General features: G+C 40.4%; 1 protein-coding gene across 5 annotated transcripts in view; it reads right to left on the bottom strand.

Moving 5' to 3' along the window:
- Positions 1-22,922, bottom strand: part of cc2d2a (coiled-coil and C2 domain containing 2A) — a 120,354-nt gene that overhangs the window by 57,343 nt on the left and 40,089 nt on the right. For all 5 annotated transcript variants that reach the window (XM_062982174.1, XM_062982176.1, XM_062982175.1 and 2 more), the window contains 9 exons: positions 19,790-19,888; positions 19,369-19,545; positions 16,437-16,599; positions 12,714-12,850; positions 10,897-11,028; positions 10,053-10,262; positions 9,290-9,396; positions 4,789-4,929; positions 3,929-4,085 (listed from right to left, as the gene is read on the bottom strand). In XM_062982174.1, coding sequence (XP_062838244.1) covers positions 3,929-4,085; positions 4,789-4,929; positions 9,290-9,396; positions 10,053-10,262; positions 10,897-11,028; positions 12,714-12,850; positions 16,437-16,599; positions 19,369-19,545; positions 19,790-19,888 — 1,323 coding nt within the window. The remainder of the gene's footprint in view (positions 1-3,928; positions 4,086-4,788; positions 4,930-9,289; positions 9,397-10,052; positions 10,263-10,896; positions 11,029-12,713; positions 12,851-16,436; positions 16,600-19,368; positions 19,546-19,789; positions 19,889-22,922) is intronic.

Below are 22,922 nucleotides of genomic sequence, written 5' to 3'. Positions count from 1 at the left end.
TCCTTATAGTTGCCTTCAAGGGTCTGTTGAATCCATGGATGGGGAATCCATGAATGGAGACTCCACGGATACAGAGGGCCAGCTATTTTTTGTTTTTACATAGTGGTTTGTGCTTTTTAGATTTTACCCAGTTTGGATCCTCAGATGCTACTGAATGACAACTCTGATCACTTTTGATTATTTGCCATTCAGACTTGGGATAATCAGAATTGTAACCCAACAGCTCTTGTTGCTCTGAGGTTGGGACAAGGTTAAAGGATATTTTAAAGTCGGACATCATATCCAGAAGTCTTGAATCTGAATTCAAACACTATTATCCTGACTAAACAGAACAAACTGCAGCCTCCCAGATTTTACTGTACCACAACTTTCATCAGATCTCCCCCACTCACCCACCCACTGCTTGCCAACTCCTTGGTCACCCCTCACCCACTAACTGCTCCTCTTGCTCACTTAGCCACTTGGCTTGCCCCCCTCCCACTCATCTGCATGCTCACCCACCCTCTTGTCTGCCCCCCCTCCCCCACACACTTGCCTATTCCCCCCACCCTGAGTACCCGTCCACCCAGTTTGGGGGGAGGTTAGCCATCACTGCTCTGGGGAATGCAACTCTCTCTCATTGGAGATAAAGCTGGATCCTTCTATGTTCCTCAATTGCCAGACAAACATTTTTTTCATTTAGAAATGCATTTCTCTATTAATCGGTTGCTGGAGAAGGGCCTTTCAATGGATGGAGTTATATTTTTATCTTCATCACTATGGTTTAAGTTATTTTATTTTTATTAACTTTAGAACTGAACATAAACCCATATAGGAGGGAGGGAGGAGATACGCACACACGCATGCGCACACACGCACACGCACACACATATATAGAGAGAGACAACTTATTTTACTGTGTTTGTCTTGTAGTGGGAATCGGCCTTTGGAAATGTAAAGATTAAACTATAGTGTGAGCCTTTATGGATTACAATGTTCTTACTACCAGATTTTTGGGAACATTATCCAAAATTTCAGGAATAGTTTAACTTTGAACATGTTTTAATGGTTTTTAACTATGGTTTCTTAAATACTGTTTATATTTAATTCTGTTTTAATGTTTACATATTTGCATATTTTAAATTGTATGCTAATGTTATTATGTTAAGCTGCTTTGAGTCTACCTTGGGAAAGATAAAGCAGGGTATAAATAATAATAACAACAACAACAACAACAACAACAACAGGTCTTTTGTGCCCCTGCTTTTCCATTTGTTGCCTTTCTGTTCATCTGGCAAAATGTTTTTTTCTTCAAGATAGAATTTTATCAGCTATGATGCCAGTCAATAGTTTAAACATAGTGGGCAGACACGTTATTGGCCTGTAGTTTCCTGGTGCTGCTCCTTTTGCTGGATCCTTTTGTGTCAGGTATGTTCTTCCAGTTGTTAGCCATTCACTGATACTTCCTTTCTGCAGCATCTCATTGAATTGTTGGGCCATTTTTCCATGTAAACTAATCAGATGTTTGAGCCAAAATCCATGAAGTTGATCACTACCAGGGGCACAAAAGACCAGTTATTAATTGACAAAATGATTCTGGAGAACTGTAAAAGCCGAAAAGCTAATCTACACATGACATGGATTGACTACAAAAAGGCCTTTAACTCACTCCCACACAGTTGGATCATCAAGTTGGATGCCATCGGGATTTGTAAAAATGTTGGTACCTTTATTGAAAACATGATGGAGCACTGGAAAACTGAACTGTTTGTTGGAAATGAAAGCTATGGACTTGTCAACATCAGAAGAGGAATTTTCCAGGGAGACTCATTGTCCCCTCTGCTTTTCATTATTGCCATGATCCCTCTGTCAACAATCTTACAAAAAACAAATCTCGGCTATCAAACATCTAAGAAATCTCACAAAATTTCACATCTGATGTACATGGATGACCTGAAGCTGTATGGGAAAACGGAAACTGAAATCCAGTCTCTGACTAACACTGTCTGAATTTTTAGCACTGATATCAGCATGGAGTTTGGTTTGGACAAATGTTCGACAGTGGCATTGAAGAAGGGAAAAATCACTGAAAGTGAGGGCATAAATATGCCTAATGGCCAAACAATAAAGTGTCGCCTATAAATATCTGGACATATTACAGCTGGACAATATCAAGCATGAACATGTGAAAACTGTGGTCAGCAAAGAATACACACAAAGGGTCAGAAAAATTCTCAAAATTCTCAATGGAGGCAACACCATCAAGGCCACAAGCACCTGGGGCATACCTGTCGTAAGATATACTGCTGGCATCATAAACTGGACACAGGTGGAACTGGACAATTTGGACAGAAAAACAAGAAAACTCATGACCATTCATCATTCACTGCACCCTCACAGTGATGTTGACCGGCTATATCTGCCTAGAAGATCGGGGGCAGAGGACTCTTACAAGTAAAACAAGCAGTCAAAGAAGAAGAACATGCCCTGGCAGAATATGTAAAGCAAAGTGAAGAACCTGCTTTGATTGAAGTAAAAAATCAGAAACTCCTCAAAGCACAGCAGCCAAAACACCAGTACAAGAAAACCGCACTACAAACTAGAGCTGACAGCTGGCACAACAAAACATTGCATGGAAAGTTCCTTGACAAAATTGAAGGAAAAGCTGATAAGGAGAAGACCTGGCTATGGCTCATGAATGGGACCCTGAAGAAGGAGACAGAAGGCCTGATCCTTGCAGCCCAGGAGCAAGCCATCAGAACAAATGCAATTAAGGCCAAGATTGAAAAATCAGCTGATGACCCAAAATGCAGACTGTGCAAGGAAGCTGACGAAACCATTCAACATATCCTCAGCCACTGTAAGAAAATCGCACAGACAGACTACAAACAGAGGCACAACTATGTGGCCCAAATGATTCATTGGAACTTATGCCTCAAGTACCACCTCCCAGCAGTAAAGAACTGGTGGGTTCACAAACCTGCAAAAGTATTGGAAAATGAACACGCAAAGATACTGTGGGACTTCTGAATCCAGACAGACAAAGTTCTGGAACACAACACACCAGACATCACAGTTGTGGAAAAGAAAAAGGTTTGGATCATTGATGTTGCCATCCCCGGTGACAGTTGCATTGACGAAAAACAACAGGAAAAACTCAGCCACTATCAGGACCTCAAGACTGAACTTCAAAGACTGGCAGAAACCAGTGCAGGTGGTCCCGGTGGTGATGGGAACACTGGGTGCCGTGCCAAAAGATCTCAGCCAGCATTTGGAAACACTAGACATTGACAAAATTACGATCTGCCAGCTGCAAAAGGCCACCCTACTGGGATCTGCGCACATCATCCAAAATTACATCACACAGTCCTAGACACTTGGGAAGTGTTCGACTTGTGATTTTTGTGATACGAAATCCAGCATATCTATCTTGTTTGCTGTGTCATAAAATAATAATAATAATAATAATAATAATAATAATAATAATAATAATAATAATAATAAATTGTATACAAAACCCACAGTTGAGAAGAGGAATATAAACAATTGGGTCAATGTGAAAATAAATGCAGAAGTACTGGCAGTGACCTCACATGATTAATATTGGCTATATAATTGGCTGAGATTCTGGAGAAAACCCCATGCATTTGATAAAGTAGAGCCTAGTTCACAAAGGGTTAAAGTAATAATAAATATCCTACCATCCATTGGTGCAAAAGACTAACACAGCTGTCCTTTTATAAATGGCAGAATATAGAGAAGAAAATTCTATCCCATCTCCCTGTCAAAGTCTATTCTTCAGGACACTGTTGAATTTTGGCTATTGTGGCCATATTATGAAACCACCTGTTCACTTTGTACTATCACCATCCTCTCATTTTACACTGCTATGTCCTATCTGTGAAAATGTGAAAAACTATCAAGAACACAAAAGCATTAAGTCATCAACCTGTGCCTTCCTCCAAGATTTCCATTCCTGAAGATCAACTTTATATTTTTCCATTTTCTTTTCATACTCTTCATTGCTTTCTTCAAACAATTCAGCTATTTCAGCCTGAATTTCTGACTCATATGCCTTCTCATCCACCCTTTTGTCAACTTCTTCCCTTCAAAAAAAAATCAGTTCATTAGTGTATTACACACTGTTTGTTCAAAGGTTTTACATTTCTCAAGATTGTCTTCCAATCCCACTGAATTTCATAATGAAAATGCATGCATGTCCCAATAAAAGGAAGATATTATCTCATCAAGATATGGCTATATTTCATGAAAGCATAAAACTGGACTGAAATCCAGATCTTTCTCCAAATGTGAATGTCATTATTATACCGTGTACTACAAAAAAGTTGCAGATAAAATCAACTTTTTTTAAAAAATCAGTGGCAAAATCACTTTAACTGAAAAGGGCCAGAGAAAGAAGAGCTGACAGAGAAAATATAATGCATATACTTGACTTAATTTTACTGTGCTGATAAACTTATATACCAACTCAAACTGCAAGTAAAGTCTGATATGATTAAGCATTCCCCTAGATCAAAAACTGGTTGCAAAAGAATCTGGGAGAAAAGTTCTAGCCAGATAAGAGCAATATAATAATTTCCAAGAGAATTTTAGTATCATTGATCATAATAGCTACTAGAGAGGGATAGGGTTAGGGAGACGATGTATGAATAGACTGTGTAATTGCCTTTAATTTTCTGTCTGTAGGCTAGTTACAGAGCTATGCCATCTCAGTAAGACCAAAGCCCAAATCAACTATGATTACAGACAGGATGCCGCTACGCGATTGAGTTGTTTTTCAAAACATACTTCCTCAAGTAGAGCTTCAAGGGTGTATTTGTGAATTTCTGAAAGTCACGTAGGGATTTGATTTCTTTCCAAACTTTGATGATCGCCTTAAGCAAGACTCGGTCTTTTTCCTGCTCAGCATCACGAAGTCTTCTTGTCTGCCTGCGCACATAAACATCATTAGCGGGAGCACACAAATGATTAAATATCAAATGCTCTGGTCAGCAATATTAAACAGTTACAATGCTCTAAATCCAACTGAGCCTTAGGGACCAACAAAGATGATTCGGGGATCAACGAAGATGATTTTAAACTGGGGCTTCCAAGTCCAACGATCTCACCACAACACCATACTGGAAGTAGTTCCTTTGGTTTTCTTAGTTTAATTTTTCACACTTGGCCAGAAATTATTTCCTCCCTTGAGCTCTCCAGCACAAATAAGGTTCATTATAAACACACAGGATTAAGAACATGTTAATAATATGGCTGCAATACAAATCACAAATATGTGCAAATTCTGCTAAGTTTGAGCTGGAAATTGATACATGGTAATATGAGCCAGGATGCCTAAAAAAACAACACTAGTGACACTGTGAAATAATACTTATTAAAGCTATATATTAATTGTCATTTTAAAAATTATTTTTCTAAAATTAGCAGGTCAATGTATTCATTTTCAGATATGCAATGATCTTTTCTGAAGACACAAAAAGGACTTTTCTGGCCAAATTAATAATGCAATGAAGCCCCAAAGAACTGTAATTCTGCTAAGAAGAAATTCATCTGAAGCCATTCCTCTCAGGGCCTGTGAATAAAAATACTTGGTTTCAAGTATTCAATGCTAGTAAAAGGCTGATTATTCAACGGGTTTCCTCATCCCTTTGTCTCTACTATATGGAGACAGAAAGAGGTAGCAAGAACTAAAGAGAAACGTCTCCAATATTCAGTACAAAGCGAAGTATGGTATAGGAGGCTACAATGCTTGCGAAATATACCCTCATATGATCTCTAGAGATGCCTTATCCCAACTGTACCTCCCATGCCACATTACTTGCCATTCTGGGAAGTTCCTCAGCATATTTTGGAGTTGGGAAAAATAATCTTTTGGTTGTTTTTATGTGCCTTCTAACTAATGGTAACCTTAAGGATTTTCTTGGCATGATTTGTTCAGAGGGCGGTTGGATTTCTATAGTGAAACAAGGATTTGATCACTTCTTTTTAGGTCACATTCTAACATTCAAATCACTATACCATTCTGGTTGAAACTCTTGGTGGTGCAATGGGTTAAACCTTTGTGCCAGCAAGACTGCTGACCTGAAGGTTGGGTTGCTGACCTGAAGGTTTCCGGTTTGAATCCGGGGAGGGTGCAGATGAGCTCCCTCTTTCAGCTCCACCTCACCCTGCAGGGACATGAGAGAAGCCTTCCCAAGTATGATAAAAACATTTAAAAACCTGGGCATCCCCTGGGCAACATCCTTGCAGACAGCCAATTTTCTCTCACCAAAGGCAACTTGCTGTATCTCAAGTCACTCCTGACACGGAAAAAAAAACCCATACTGGCTCCAAATATGAAATATGTGTGTGTGTGTGTGTGTGTGTATGTGTGTGTGTGTGTGTGTGTATGTATGTGTGTGTGTGTGTGTGTATGTATGTGTATATATATATATATATATATATATATATATATATATATATATATATATATGGCTTTTGGCATTGCGGCGACGCACAAAACAACAAAACCCAACCCCCCCCAACTCGAAAATTGTCAACACAATCCATCATACAAGATACAACACAATTACACTAAAAACACAATCACAGGAACAACAAAAGGCCAAAAACCAAAACAGGCGATGTGCGCCTGCACCAACACAGAAGATGCCGCCACCAGTCCCCTTTCCCGGAAGGCAAAAGTGAGCCCAGGCAAAGTGAGGAGGCGGAGAGGGACCGACTCTCCAAGGGCTGCCTGACCGCCCCACCTCTTCCCCGCCACCGCTGCCTCCTCCTTGCAGCCTAACCAAACTGCCCTGGGTGGCCATGCCGAGCAGCAGTGCCTCACCTTCGCCTCAAGAGGAGGAAGGAGTGCCACCGCTTCCGCTGCTGGGAGACATGGTGCTGCTCCTGCCCGCCACCACCACCTCCTCTTCCTCCGCTAGGCCTCAAGGCCTGTATCCCCAGGAGGCTCTCTTCCTGAGGGACCGCCTGGCCTGCCTGGGCCTACGAGAGGCCTCCGCGCCTCGGCTCTTTCCTAAAGACGAAGCCGATGAGGAGGAGGACGACAAGGAAGAAGAGGACAAAGAAGACGAGGAGGAGGTGCAGGGTGCGCCCCCACCTCAGGGCCTGGACCTCGATTTGGAAGAGAATGGCGAGCAGGAGGACAAAGAGCCCAGAGGAGGAGTAGGCGGACAGACCTCGCTGCTACTGCTACCCCACGCCGTAATCCTCCCTCCGTCCTTCGAGGCCCCTGCCACAATCAGTGAGGGCCTGCTCTATGCCCCCAACAATGAGGGGCTGCCTCCTGCTGTGGTAACCGCCATACTCCCAGACCTACGGCCCTCCGCCAGGAGGAGGAGCACCAATGAAAGCGGCGGTGGCAGTGGGAGCAGGGGGACTGCGGCTCCCGGACGTGGCAAAGGAGGACGGCTGGCCTTCAACGGAGGTGAGGCAGCGGCACTGTTGCAGAGGAAGAGCATCAACACCACCGAGTGTGTTCCCGTACCCAGCTCCGAGCATGTGGCCGAGATCGTGGGACGACAGGGTGAGTCCTTCCTCCCGTCCACTCTCCTTCTTCATTCAAGGCCCAGCCAGTGCAACCCATGTCCCTAACCCCCCCCCCCCCCCGCACCCTTCTTCTCTTTGGAAACAAGGCCACAACTGTCAATTTCTTCCCTTCCACTCCTCTTATTCCTCCTCCTCCACTCCTGAAATCAAGGCCCATCCAACAGACCCCACCACCCAGCCCCTCCCACTCTTTTTCCTCTGTTTATGTAAACAAGGCCCACCCAATACAACCCACAACCACCGCAATCATCCTCTTCCCTCATCCCTTTAAAAACAAGGCCCAGCCAGCGCAATCCACAACCATCTATTTCCTCCCACCACCCCTCCCCTTCCTCCTCCATTCCTGGAAACAAGGTCCACCCAGTACAACCCATACCCCCACCCATCTCTTCCCTTTGAAAACAAGGCCACAACCATCCATTTCCTCCCTCTCACTCTCTCCTTCCTCCTCCATTCATGGAAACAAGACCCAGCCAGTCCAACCCATAACCACTCATATCCACAATATCTGATTTCAACTGGATTATCTTGAGTTCACAATGACATATAATTCAGTTCACGGTGGATTTAAAACAGCTGTCCACAAGGGACCTCATAGTATAATCAAGTTCTAACCAGATAATATAGGATTATAAATATAATATATAATAATTACTATACTATAATAATAAAGGACAATATCATCTCTAAAATCAGGACAGTAAATAAAGACCAACACTCTGAAAACAGGAAAATTCCACACAAGAAGAACCAAGGCCACCTACCACCTCCCAACAAAGGATTCCCCCACTCAAGAAGCAACCAGGCTTCCAAACAGCAAGCCTGTTCAGTCCTGTTCAACCTGACCAACCAAGATTTCCCCTACATAGAAAACCCCCAGTCTTTGAATCCATCAAACTATTCCATCCTATTCAACCTGCCCAACGAAGGATACCCCTATGTACAAACCGGCTAGGCTTTCAACCACCAAGACTATTCACTGCTCTTCAACCTGGCCAACCAAGATTTCCCCTACATACAAAACCCTCAGGTTTTCATCCCACGAAACTACTCCGTTCCATTCAACCTACCCAAGGGAGAATATTCCTATACAGAAACTTACCAAGCCTTCAACCAGCAAGGCTATTCACTGTAATTCCAATTACACAAAAAACCATTCCCCTAGAATACAAGTACCCACCCTTCCAAACAACAACCCTATTCCTTTATATTCCACCTCACCAAACAAGGATTTGCATAAAAAGAAAATGGCCACGCTTTCAGGCTACAAGGCTATTCACTCCTATTCCACCTGACCAACAAAGAATTCCCATTAGCCACAGCAATGCGTGGCCGGGCACAGCTAGTATTTTATATATATATATATATATATATATATATATATATATATATATATGTGTGTGTGTGTGTGTGTGTGTGTGTGTGTGTGTGTGTGTGTGTGTGTGTGTTAGTAGTTATTACGATGATAGAGAACCAGATATTCTTGCTGTTCCACTAAGTTACCTAACAACCAACCAAAACATCTTCAGCTACCTTCAGTTCACTCCGATCTAAAATTTGCTATCAAACAAAATTAATGTTATGTGGAAGGAGAGGGATGAAAATTACAATGAAAGGGGGTCTAACTCTCCTTCCTATACCTTGAACCAGTTGCCTTACAAGTGTTAATCTTTCCACTGTGTCAGAATAGTTTTATCCTGTCTACAAAACAAGTATAATGAAAGATTTCTCTGCTCACCTTATTTCATTCTTATATTCAGTTATGCTTTGTTCTGTTATTGGGTTAAGAACTCCACTTTCACTAGCATCCAAAATGCTCTGTAAGGCATTTCTGAGAGCACGCAACTTCAAAAAGAAGATTTTTGAAAAATTAATGACTCAGTGTATAGCAGCTGAAGGAGTTAATGGTAAAAAACAAGAACTTTACTAACATTGTTATGTTATGTAAAAGATGAGACACATCTGGGAACAGGTTTCCAAGGCCATCCCATAACCATAATTCTACGCCAGCTGGAAGATCTATTAATATTCCATGATATCATAGTTGTTGAGCCAATAGCTAGGATGAGTTTATGGGATGTGACAGGCAATAGCTAATTATTTATCCACAGACCAAAATTATATATTAAAAATACTAATGCAACATATGTATGTTGAAGACATCCAATAATACAGCTTGGGTCCCCTTTTCCCAGAAATCTGAAATGCAGAAGACTCCATAATCCAGAATGTTTGATGCCAACCACTTCCATCCTTGAGGAAAGGGGGCTAGTTACACATTTAACCTCCACTGAGTTTTTCTCAAGGAGCCTGTGCTAATGGGTGCAGTACATTCAAGGGCAAATTAATATTTTGTAATGTGCAACTTCAAAATTGAGATCATATTACATTCAATGGCAAGTTATACTTGAGTAAATATGATATTCCATAAGGATATCTGTTTCTATTTTATTAAGTTCCTAGGTGTATAACAACTCAACTGTATACAATGAAATTATTACCTTATCTGTAAGAAGTTTAGTGAGATTTTTTTGTCCTCTTGATAGATACTGATCAAACAACTGAGCCAGCTTAGCTGCTAAGACGTGCTCACGGCTAAAGCAAGGATGGTGAGTAAATATTAATCCAGAAATATCAACATCCAACTGAAACTGTCCTTGGGGATCATCTGATCCAACAATATACTGACTAGCAAGCTTCATTTTTATGGCCTAAAAAAGAAGATTAAGTAAATGAATAATGGTAAGAGTTTTCTGATATGCACATTGAAGTTTAGAAATATATAAGCAAAAATGTAATTTTCACGGAACAGTGGAAGCTTCTTTTCCTCCTCTCTCACTTACAGCTCTCCATATCATCTGCAAACTGGTTCTGGGGAGTACTACAGTAGTTTAAAACCACCAGAGATGCCAACATTAAAGAAAGAGTGCAAAAGGAATTGAGGGAGAAGTGCTTGGAGCCCATTAAAGAGAACATAGAAAACATGTTTTCAATTAATCAACTTGGGTATTCCAAAGCTGTCTCAACCCCATTAAATACAGAATGTGACACAAGATTTTTGCTGGCTGTACAATTTATTTGTAGAAAACCAAACAAATTGCAGACAAACATGAACCTAACTAGCTAAGTAAGCACCTCTTCCTGTAATCTGAAGGCAAAGCTCTCTTAAGTTGAGAAGAAAATGGGCATATTTTAATAAATATCTTTGCATCTATTTGACCATTTGGTGGAAAAGTCCAGGAACCATTGATTCTTTTTCAGGTAGAAAAAAACTGCTTATTTCAAGCTTCTTCAGAACACAGCAAACTATGCTGAAAGATCTAAAAGTTAATTCAACAAACTCACCTTTTTATAAAATATCACTAGCTCTGATTCTTTTCCTTCTTCAGATGGAAATATTGGTGGTCTAGTAAGGGACTGCTTAATGGGATTGGGCAAAGCTAAAATATGTCCATCATCTCCAAACCACTTTTTCCCCTGGAAAACAAACAAACAAAATGAGTAAATTAACAGAAATATTTTGCAAAACTATGATATTCTTACAAAGACCCATAATTTTAAAGGACTATACACCCTCAGAACAGCCTAAATCATTCAAGAGCTATGTATCCATAGCTTATAACAACAATCCTGTGAAGCAGGCTAGACTGAAAGACAGCATAAAATCAGTCAGTGAGTTACATGGCTAGGTTGGAATTTGAGCCCAATTGTTCCCCATTAGAATAATAGAATAATAGAATCATAGAGTTGGAAGAGATCTTGTGGGCCATCCAGTCCAACCCCTTGCCAAGAAGCAGGAAAAGATAGCAACCCAGCCTCTGCTTAAAAGCCTCCAATGAAGGAGCCTCCACCACACTCCGGGGAAGCGAGTTCCACCATGTCCTATACTTCAGCATTCTAAGTATCATGCTACATCAATAGCTGCGGGTCAATTTTATATATGATATTCATTTACTTACTATACCATACCTGCGTATGATTGTACCATGGTATTTGAAGGATTCCTAACTAGAATAGTTCTTATATATGAGAATTTTCAAGCCCCAAACAAATATCTGGAGTCTTTCTAAGAATTTCCAGTGAAATAATCCTCATGGGCAATTCTGGATATGATAGTAGCTCTTTTGAAGATTGAGTAGCTACTTTCTTATACCAATTTATGCTATTTTCTGTCTCCCACAGGAGCAAACTTACAAGATACAAAACCAATGTAATATATTGGTCTAAAGGTTCAACTGCTTCCAATTGCTGAGAGTTTCCAATTCTTTTTGTGTTGATTGATAAGTTTGCATCCATTTCTATGTAGGCCTCTTTTCATCTCCTTTTCCCTTGTCTCCTTCCTCTTTTGCCTCCCATGGGTCAAATCTAACATAAACTCACAAGTAACATTTCAGAAAATGATTTTAACAAATTCCCACTGTGCTTGTAGAATTCAAAAGTTATGGTTAGGCATACAAGTGCTTTCACCATAACATACTATTCAAGCATTAGGGGCAGCTAGAAAGGAAAGTGTTTCAATAAACCATAATGACACACATAGTAAAATGGATATGATTCACTATGATTAGTAGGTGTGATATAAAGCAAATATTGACAAGAGTAGTGCATACTTAGTCCAAAGTTTTCCTTACTGGAGCAATAGTCAGATGCTATCTCCACATCTAATGCTAGTTCAGCTATCTTTTAACATGTCTTGAAAAGACAGCTGAATTGTGAGCTGGAATGTCTATCTATTCCTACTTACATTTCCACCTTAAGACAAACTCCAATCAAGCTGATAGCTAGCTTTTATCTAGCTTTTATATTAGTTCTAATTATAGCTATAAATTTCTGATAAAATAGCCACCTTGAATATCAACCATATAGAGAGCCATGCAGAATAGAAAATCTATGAATAATTTTTTTAAAAATTGCTATGTCTCTGTCCCGTTCCCCAACAAATTACCAGAAAGCAAAACAGATACAGTACATCTTTCTATTCTACTTTATTCTGTTCCTATAATATATTCCACCATATGAAATTATTCCATGTTATAAAGGTATGGTGTGACACTGTTTTACTGGGCCATTTAAGACTTTCTCACTAGGTGCCTTTAACTAAAGCATTCTTATTACTAGTTTAGAAGAAAGAAGGAAAAGCAGCAATACTTCAGACAATTTACCTGTTCCTGCTTCAGTATCCTATTTTCAATAATGTTTTGGTTCGAGAATGATACAACAGGACGTCTTCCTGCATATAGACCTTCATCTTCAACATACCTTGGTTGCATATTTTCAGGTACCTTTAAAGAGGTAGGCACTAAAAGCAAGAGTCATATGTTACACATACAACTACGCTAAGGACATGAAAATGCACTTACGCTTAAAACAAAGTGACAGCATATCTTAAAGAGAATAACAAGTCTGCCTTGATCTAGACTATCAAACAACCATATTGCTTTCCATCCCTTATAATAATAATAATAATAATAATAATAATAATAATAATAATAAATAATAATAATAATAATAAACTTTATTTATACCCCGCCACCATCTCCCCAATGGGGACTCGGGGCGGCTTACATGGGGCCATGCCCAGAACAATACAATATAACAGAATATAATAGAACAACAAATCATAGCACATTAAACAACACAATAAAAGAAAATATACACTACATTAAACAAGATCAAAGAACAATAAAACCAAGGGCGGGCCACATGAACACTAAATTAAAACTCGAGGTGAGAAAGGAAGTAGGAGTAAAAACCACAGAGGACAGGATCATAAAGTGGTGGTGCGATCTGGAGGACAAATATTGAAGGAGAGCAGCAAAAGGGATGTATGTAGTGATTACTCTCCAAAGGCACAACGGAAGAGCCATGTTTTCAGGTCTTTCTTAAAGGCTGCTAGTGTGGGGGCTTGCCTAATCTCCCCGGGCAGTGAGTTCCACAATCGGGGGGCCACAGCAGAGAAGGCCCTCTCCCTTGTTCCCACAAGGCGGGCCTGAGATATCAGCAGTGGCGACAGGAGAGCCTCCCCTGACGATCGAAGGGATCGGGCAGGTTTATGATAGGAGATACGGTCACGAAGGTAGGTGGGTCCCAAACCGTTTAGGGCTTTATAAATGATGGTCTGCACCTTGAATTGGGACCGGAAAATAAACGGCAGCCCTTATACACAATAGCAACTATTTATTCATAACTCATTTCTGTGAACTTTGTATATATCACTTTCAAATATCCTGTCCAAGACATACAGAGAACCTTATCCCAATGAATTGAAAATATAGTATCACACAGCCTCTTTGGAAGAGAGGTTGGTGCAAATATGGCAGCAACAATCTGGAAAATGGGTGGCGAGAGGTCAAAGGTCATCAAAGTATAATACATACGAGTCAAAAATTAGGCACTCGCCTGTGGTGCAAAAAAACCAGGGGTGCGCACGGTGCCGCCGTCATTGCGACAGTATCCGTTGGCCAGGCCCATCGCCCATGCTTTTTTCCTACAGGCAATGGGCCTGTGCGCACGAACGGGTGGCTGGCGTGCCTTCTGTGTCCGCGCAGGCGAACGGAAGCCCTGCGTGTGCGCGCAGGCCCATCGCCCAAAATGGATGATGTCCTGTGCGCGTGCGCAGGGCTCCAATCGCCCACGTGGACATGGAAAGCATGCCAGCCACCCGTCCGCGTGGGCGGATGGAAGCCCTGCGCGCACGCGCAGAACCATCGCCGTGCGGACACGTGGCTAGCGAGGGGCGACTGGCTCCTCCTCTCCTGGCTGCTGCCCAGAGCCCCGCATTTCAGCCAGGTGAAGGAAGCTCCCTGCTTTGCAAAGAGGCCTCCCAAGCCAGGAGGCCACCCTCTTCCTTTTGGCCCATGGCACCTCCGTTTTGGTTCCTTCCCCCCCCCCCCCAAAAAACTGAAGCTTCCAAGTATACAAAGGCATCAAGACCCCACTGCCTTGCTGGTTGCGCCAGAGGAAACGTCAGGAGAGAATGCCTCTGGAACATGGCAGGCAAGAGTTCTTTCTCCCAAACTGGCCCATCGCCCGGAGGGGGGGGGGCAAAAATTCGGGGGGGGGGGCGTGAAAAATCCAGTTTGCCTACTCCTGAAAATGACCTAGGGCTCTGGTCAAAAATGGAAGACAGTCACTGCATGAATAAAATATACCTTAAAGCCGTGTTCAGTTGACAAAACTGTAGCAATAGAATCACTATCAGCTTTAAAGTTAATGTTAGTACTTCTGTGTAATGAGTAATTTCTGCACCTGACCATACCCTTTCCAATTCTGAGCAATCACATGATGAAGGACGTTTAGGAACACATTACTATTATTTAAATGTTGACGGTAGTTTGTGCTGTGATATTGTTTTGTAAGTCTTTGAACAAAACAGAGACTAACATCATTTTAGCCTGTAAGTATTACGTAATCTAAGTTTTAAAAGCTTTGTGACAATAAAGACAAGTTCTTGATCAGGGTCCTCAAACTTTTAAAGTGGAGAGCTGGTTCACAGTCCCTCAGACTATTGGGGGCTTTTGGATGATGAAATTGTTAAGTTAATTAGGATTGTTTTTGTTGTGTGCCTTCAAGTTGTTTCTGACTTAGGTCAACCCTAAGTCTAAAGTTTAGGACAGGGGCCAGGTAAATGACCTTGGAGGGCCACATCCGGACCGCAGGTCTTAGTTTGGGGACTCCTGTTCTTGATATAACAATTGAGAAATTGGGATGGACTATTATTCCATTTTGACTGTCATGGTCACATACTATAGAATCCAGAAGTTTGTAGTTTAGGGAGCCATTATAAAATTCTTGGAGTGAGAATTTTAAAGGGTCTTCCCTAAACTACTAATCTCATGATTCCATGGTAGTTAAATTGAAATAGGTAAAAGGTAAATGTTTTCCCCGGCATTAAGTCTAGTCGTGTCCGACTCTGGAGGTTGGTGCTCATCTCCATTTCTAAGCCGAAGAGCCGTCATTGTCCGTAGACACCTCCAAGGTCATGTAGCCGGCATGACTGCATGGAGCAGTACTGATCTACTCACATTTGCATGTTTTTGAACTGCTATATTGGCAGAAGCTGGGGCTAACAGCGGGAGCTCACTCCATTGCCTGGGTTCAAACTGCCAAATTTCCGGTCAGCAAGTTCAGCAGCTCAGCGGTTTAACCTGCTACAACACTGGGGGCTCCTAAACTGGAATAATAGCACCATAATTCTGTATTGAATGAACAGGCCCAATAGAGCTGTTATTAGAATACTTCTTTCTGTTTTAAAAGCATATGGCACTTTATCACTGCTACTTATTTCCATGATACAGCACTTTATGAAACCTGTCCCCACTGGGTTGCTTCTAATTACTCTGATTTTATTTGCTTGGATTTTAATGTATTTGTCCATTATTTTATTTTGTGTATTGTTGGAATGTTTTAAGTTTATGTTAAATATGTTGTTGTTGTTTGGGCTTGTCCCTGTTGTGAGCCGCCTCGAGTCCCTTCGGGGAGATGGGGCGGGATATAAAAATAAAGTTTATCATTTATTATTATTAGTGCAAATGAGCCCACAGAGTTTTAGCAATGGTTTAGGCCCCTTCAACACTGTCATATAAAATCCAGATTATCTGCTCTGAAGTGGATTATATGGCAGTGTAGACTCATATAATCCAGTTCAAAGCAGATAATGCGGATTATCTACTTTGATAATTTGGATTATATGTCAGTGCAGAAGGGACCCTAGACAAATTATTCATCTGGAATCATCTCCGAATTATTTTATCTTATACCAATTTATATCTCCTTAATAATTTATACTGAAGTAATTTCAGAAACAACGTGTACTTTAGTTCCGCAAAGACCATTATTGTTGTTAATGATTTATATCTCACAAAACCACACAATAATATGCATACCTTTTAGCATACTAGGAATGAAGAATATTTCTCTCTCTTTCTGCACCCGTGCAGAATAGCTTTCATATTCTGCAGGTCTAAATACTAGGAAATCAAGAGCAGTCTGTTCTAAAAGAGATAGGTCATCGTCATCTTTATCACCAACAAGACGTTCCTCTTCATCCTGTATTTTACAATTTTTTAAGGTGAAAAGGAATACTGTTCACAAGTGTCAACATGTTTCAGACACTATTCATTCTAAAGATTTTAAATTCCATTAATAATATGGACAAAGAAGTGAAGATGAGAATAAAAATCATAGATGTTTACATGAAAGATATAGTCTACAAAATTATCACCAAAATCAGACAAAACAGTATGAAACAGCACAAAATTATTAAAACTAAATAAAATTCAGTCTTAAGCACTTTGATCACAAAGGCTTTGCACTTTTCATGTCCATACCCAAAATGCTATCTTAGGGCCCTTCCACACAGTCCTATACCCCAGAATATAAAGGCAGAAAATCACACTATATATGCTTTAAACTGGGTTATCTGAGTCCACACTGCCATATATTCCAGTTCAAAGCAGTTAATGTGGGATTTTATTCACTGTGTAGAAGGGGCCTTAGACTGGTGAGCTTACAGCAGCAGACCTTCAGAATTAGTTTCATTTGAAAGCCTTGGTTAAAATTGTTCACTTGGATTGAAAGTATGAAATTCTGAAAATGTATGCATTTGCCCATACGGCTTTATAAGATAGATCCCAATAAGTCATTCACTCTGGAAGACAGGAGACAGACGCGTTTAGTATTATGTCTTCTAGTTTGTGGGTGAGGGTAGAAATTTTCACCACGTCTAATGAAAAAAGGGAAAATAGCTGGCAGATGTATAGCAATCTCTAAGCTTTGTGTGCAATTATAATTTGTAAAATAGTGTATACACACACTGAATGTAAGATATTTTGAAACGTTATATTTTAAAAAGCCATCAAAGAAGTCATCACTAACATCAACATTCTTAACAAAAGCAAAGCGAGCATAAGAAAAGAATATTCACCTGCTAAAGACAAGAGGGGGAATATAAAACCTATTTTTTGTATCATGTCAGAAGCGAATGGAGAACTGCAAGTTGCTTCTGGTATGAATTGGCTGTCTACAGAGACATTGCTCAGGGGTTGCCTGGATGTGTTACCATTCTGCTGGAAGGCTTCTCTCATGTCCCTGCAAGCTAGGGCTGACAGACAGGAGCTCACCCCGTCTTGCGGATTTGACCCACCAACCTTCAGGACATCAGTTCAGCTGGCACAAGGGTTTAACCCACTGTGCCACTGCAGCTCCTTATAAAACCTATATCATATGGGGATTTTCTGTGTCAGCAGCCATACACATTCCATTTGCTAAAATGTTTACGGATGAAGAAGGAACTAGAGAAGAAACTAGGGACCCCATTCTAATATTTAGACAGCCTGAATCTCAAGGACAATAGCCTTGATAAGTTGCCATAGCCTTCCACCCAACCCAAAGTTTTGTCTAGTCAAAAGACACTGTCAAACATGCTACACAAATAATATAGAGAGCTAAAGTATGTGTCTCAGCGATAAACTTTGGACTATGCCACATCATTCATTCAGACCTCAATGAGAGCATCTCTCCCAGCACTTAATGTAAGTAGTGTACAAGATGCTATCACAACTCAATCAGCAATATCCAGTGTAACTAAGGACCCTTCCGCACTGCCATATAATCCAGATTATCAAAGCAAAAAATCCAAATTATATGCATTGAACTGGATTTTATGAGTCTACAGTTCAATATAATCCAGTTCAAAGCAAATAATCTGGACTTTATATGGCAGTGTAAAAGGGGCCTGAGTCAGTGTAGAAGGGGCCTGAGTCATTAATGTTTTAATGAAGCCAGTGTCTTACACAAAGTGACAATATTTTTAAATGGCCACTTTTGTGTATATTTGCTTAAAGAATTGCAAAAGTTCACACTATATCAATGTATAGAGCATATTTTTTGTCTATGTACATTTAATTTAAATTTGTGATTTTTCTCTATGGGGATCTTATTGGAAATGTTCTCTTAATTGAAGCGAATGCCTATTTTTGAGAAAAAACCTACAAAATTTGAAACAAATAATTTTTTAAAAAATGAGGAAGGAGGACATATCAGAAGATGTTTAGACATTATTGCTATTGCAGATTTGATCCAAAATACACAATCAGGCCAAAATTTCACTGCTGTAAGTATTCTCTGTGTGTAAGTGTCAGCAAGATATAAATTCTCTGCAGACACTTAACTTGAGGTTAAAATAAACATGTCAAACAGAGGAAACACTTACCCACCGTCCTACCATTTTTTTCATAGGGGAAACAATTATTTGAAAAGGAAAACTGACACTATGTGCACACTGTGTTGTCAAAGGCTTCCATGGCCAGGATCACAGGGTTGTTGTATGTTTTCTGGGCTGTGTGGCCATGTTCCAGAAGTATTCTCTCCTGACATTTCGCCCGCATCTATAGCAGACATCCTCAGAGGTTATGAGGTCACAACCTCTGAGGATGCCTGCCATAGATGTGGGCGAAACTTCAGGAGAGAATACTTCTGGAACATAGCCATACAGCCCAGAAAACATACAACAACATTATGTGCACATCTGTAACCTCTCATTTTGAGAGCTTTGGGTCCCATCACAGAGATCTGCTCAGAGAATGATCACTCTTTTTCAGATCACCAGTCTCCATATGGAAAAGCTACAGTGAGTATGGAAGGACTAGTCTGTTCACTCTGCCTAAACATTGATGTTAACTGTATCCCCTCACAGGGCTATAATGCCCAATGTGCAAAAACACATGGAAAGGTTCCTGTTGATTCCCAGGCATTGATACCTTGCTTCCAAATTATGTTTGTTATATACTAACAACAGGCCTGTATAGTTCAAAGTACCATTTCACTCTCTCCTTGTTCTTCTTGACTGCTGAGGGCAGATCCTTGAATTTCCTCCATATTCAATGCAGCCTTTTTCTTGTTATCTGTTTTGTCTCCTCCATCCTCTGGGTCAGCACCAAAATCACAAGTAAAAAAATTATAGGCTTCTTCAGAAGAAGGGTAGCCAGTCTGAACCTAGTGGGAAAAATATAGTTTCCCTTAAAAATGATATTAACATAATTTTAATAGAAATAAAAGGTAGAATTCACAACATTATTATTTGAAAAAATTAGGCAGATATTCAACTCTCACAGGTTTTCAAGTTGCTTACCATATAAAACCATTCCCACCGCAGTGATGTATGTATGTCAGGCTCAAGCCATAAGACAAACATTCTGTGACTTATGCGCAGTTTTCACTTATGATGAATTTTCCTCACCTGTAATCGTTTGACTTTTCTGACGGAATCATGAAACTTCACTCTTGCAGATACCTTGCTTTCATTCTCTTGCATTACACTTGATTCACCTTCACCAATCTGTTAATACATTCACGCACAAACACAAAATACATCAATAATTTGTTTCACCTTATGATATTAACATAGATTTCACAATAAATGGTGGTAATGGTGTAAATGGTGTTTTCTTATCTAATGTTATAATTGCTCTGTTTGCAAAATTCTGATCACTTTCACTGATGCGAATGCATTTTAATTTCTGATGTTATGCCAAAGGCAGCCAAATAATGATGGTTGGATCAAACAAAGATGCAAACTCCCAGTGGTAAAAAAAAAAAAAAACCCTGGAAAAACAGATCAGTTATTCCTAATGCCTTTATTCCCTATATCAAAGTTTGAAATTTGTAAACTCATATCTGAATTTAAGTTGGGCAAAGTCCTGGGAGGCTATTATATCCCACTCAAGATGATTAAGATGAATTTAGAGTGGTGCTCAATGTCCTTAAAGATTTTATGTGCATTGAATGGCCTGCGTGCAATCCATCCAAATGGAGGTTTGAAATAATTACCGTAATTTATAAATAAGGTGAAAGAATGGATCCTACCAATTATGCATCAATTAATCATTTACGTTGTATGCTATCAAGTTGTACAGACAGAATAAATTGTATGCCAGTCATTTTCTAGTTTGACTCGTCAGGAAAAAAACTTGGTGGATGAGCAAGTTTTATATCATAACACTATGATTGTAACAACTGATAGAAGAATACTCTTCTCCTTTAAACAGTTTCAATAGATTTTAAGTCTGCATTTGACCTGATCTGGAGAGATAGTTTATGGCAAAAACATTAAAACGCTAACTCTGGCAAAAATCTGTTGATTCTTATCACCAGTCTTTATGACTAAATTTATTACAAGTAAAAAAAAATCAATTGTCTCAGAAGTGACTTGAGAACATACTGCAAGTTGTTTCTGGTGTGAGAAAATTGGTCATCTACAGAGACGTTGCCCAGGGGACACCCGGATGTGTTGCCATCCTACTGGGAGGCTTCTCTCATGTCCCCGTAATCTAGAGCTAACCGATGGGAGCTCATCCCGTCTCGTGGATTCAAACCGACAGCATTCAGGTAAGCAACTGAACCTTCAGGTCAGCAGTCCAGCCAGCACAAGGGTTTAATCCGTTGCACCACCGTGGCTCCTGACACAAGTGAGATGTAACCATGAAAACCATTGACTAGGTCAATAATAACACATAGTGGAATCAAACATAACTGAATTCCTGCATCCACTTTTGTGATTTATTTTAATTCTTTGATTAAATCCCTTCATGAAATAAATTCTTATCCACTTGCCAGGCAGATCTATCTTATTTTAGGCAGATAATTCAGTGCTTATGTTTTTGTCATCTATTGGTGGTGAGGTGCTATTCACAGTTTTGGATTTTTTTTTGCAATGCTAAGGATTTGATTACTTATGTCAAAATAAAAGTTTTAGGTTTTGCTCAGCAATGGAGCAAACACTGTTGATAGATCAATGAACATTCAATTGACCAGGTTAATTTGTAAAATTTAGATGGAAAAAATAGCCTTCATTCAGTCGATTCCCTAAATCTTATGCAGGATTCATTGACTAATTCCCCTGTCCAAATAAATTTTTAAATGTATTAGGATATGGAGCCCCTGATGGTGTAGCGGGTTAAACTGCTGAGCTGCTGAACTTGCTGTCCAAAAGGTCAGTGGTTGGAATGCAGTGAGCGGGGTAAGCTCCCACTGTTAGCTCCAGCTTCTGCCAACCTAGCAGTTCAAAAACATGCAAATGTGAGTAGATCAATAGGTACAGCTCTGGCGGAAAGGTAACGGTGCTCCATGCAATCATGCCGGCTACATGACCTTGGAGGTATCTACGGACATTGCCAGCTCTTTGACTTAGAAATGGAGATAAGCACCAACCTCCAGAATCGGACACGACTAGACTTAATGTCAGGAGAAAACCGTAACCTACACTTGCGGTTTGATACCATTTCTACTGCTATGGCTCTTAGGGAAATCTGGGTTTCATAAGATATTAGATTTTTTTTTGCCAAAGAAAGCTAAAGTACTTCAAAAATTCACAAGTCTCAGGATTACATAAGATAGAGCCATAACAGAGAGATCTCTACTGGCTATAATGACATAATGGATTTCCTTTATTGGTCCCAAGACAAATTTTCTGACCCCAATGAAAATTGTAATATAGTATATATAATGTGCAATGCATAATGTCTCAAGTCCATAGAACTGTTTGTGGATATTAAATCAAGTTTCTTCTATTTATTTATTTATTACAATATTTATATCCCTCCCTTCTCATAGAATCATAGAATAGTAGAGTTGGAAGAGACCTCATGGGCCATCTAGTCCAACCCCCAGCTAAGAAGCAGGAAATCGCATTCAAAGCACCCCCGACAGATGGCCATCCAGCCTCTGCTTAAAAGCTTCCAAAGAAGGAGCCTCCACCACAGTCTGGGGGAGAGAGTTCCACTGCCGAACAGCCCTCACAGTGAGGAAGTTCTTCCTGATGTTCAGGTGGAATCTCCTTTCCTGTAGTTTGAAGCCATTGTTCCGTGTCCTAGTCTGCAGGGCAGCAGAAAACAAGCTTGCTCCCTCCTCCCTATGACTTCCCCTCACGTATTTGTACATGGCTATCATGTCTCCTCTCAGCCTTCTCTTCTGCAGGCTAAACATGCCCAGCTCTTTAAGCCTCTCCTCATAGGGCTTGTTCTCCAGACCCTTAATCATTTTAGTTGCCCTCCTCTGGACGCTTTCCAGCTTGTCAACATCTCCCTTCAACTGCGGTGCCCAAAATTGGACACAGTATTCCAGGTGTGGTCTGACCAAGGCAGAATAGAGGGGTAGCATGACTTCCCTGGATCTAGACGCTATTCCCCTATTGATGCAGGCCAAAATCCCATTGGCTTTTTTAGCTTGCCGCATCACATTGTAGGCTCATGTTTAACTTGTTGTCCACGAGGACTCCAAGGTCTTTTTCGCACACACTGCTGTCAAGCCAGGCGTCCCCCATTCTGTATCTCTGATTTCCATTTTTTCTGCCGAAGTGAAGTATCTTGCATTTG

This window comes from Anolis carolinensis, chromosome 5 (genome assembly GCF_035594765.1).
Source record: "Anolis carolinensis isolate JA03-04 chromosome 5, rAnoCar3.1.pri, whole genome shotgun sequence".
Taxonomy (NCBI): Eukaryota; Metazoa; Chordata; class Lepidosauria; order Squamata; family Dactyloidae; genus Anolis; species Anolis carolinensis.
This window is presented reverse-complemented; position numbering and strand designations above follow the sequence as displayed.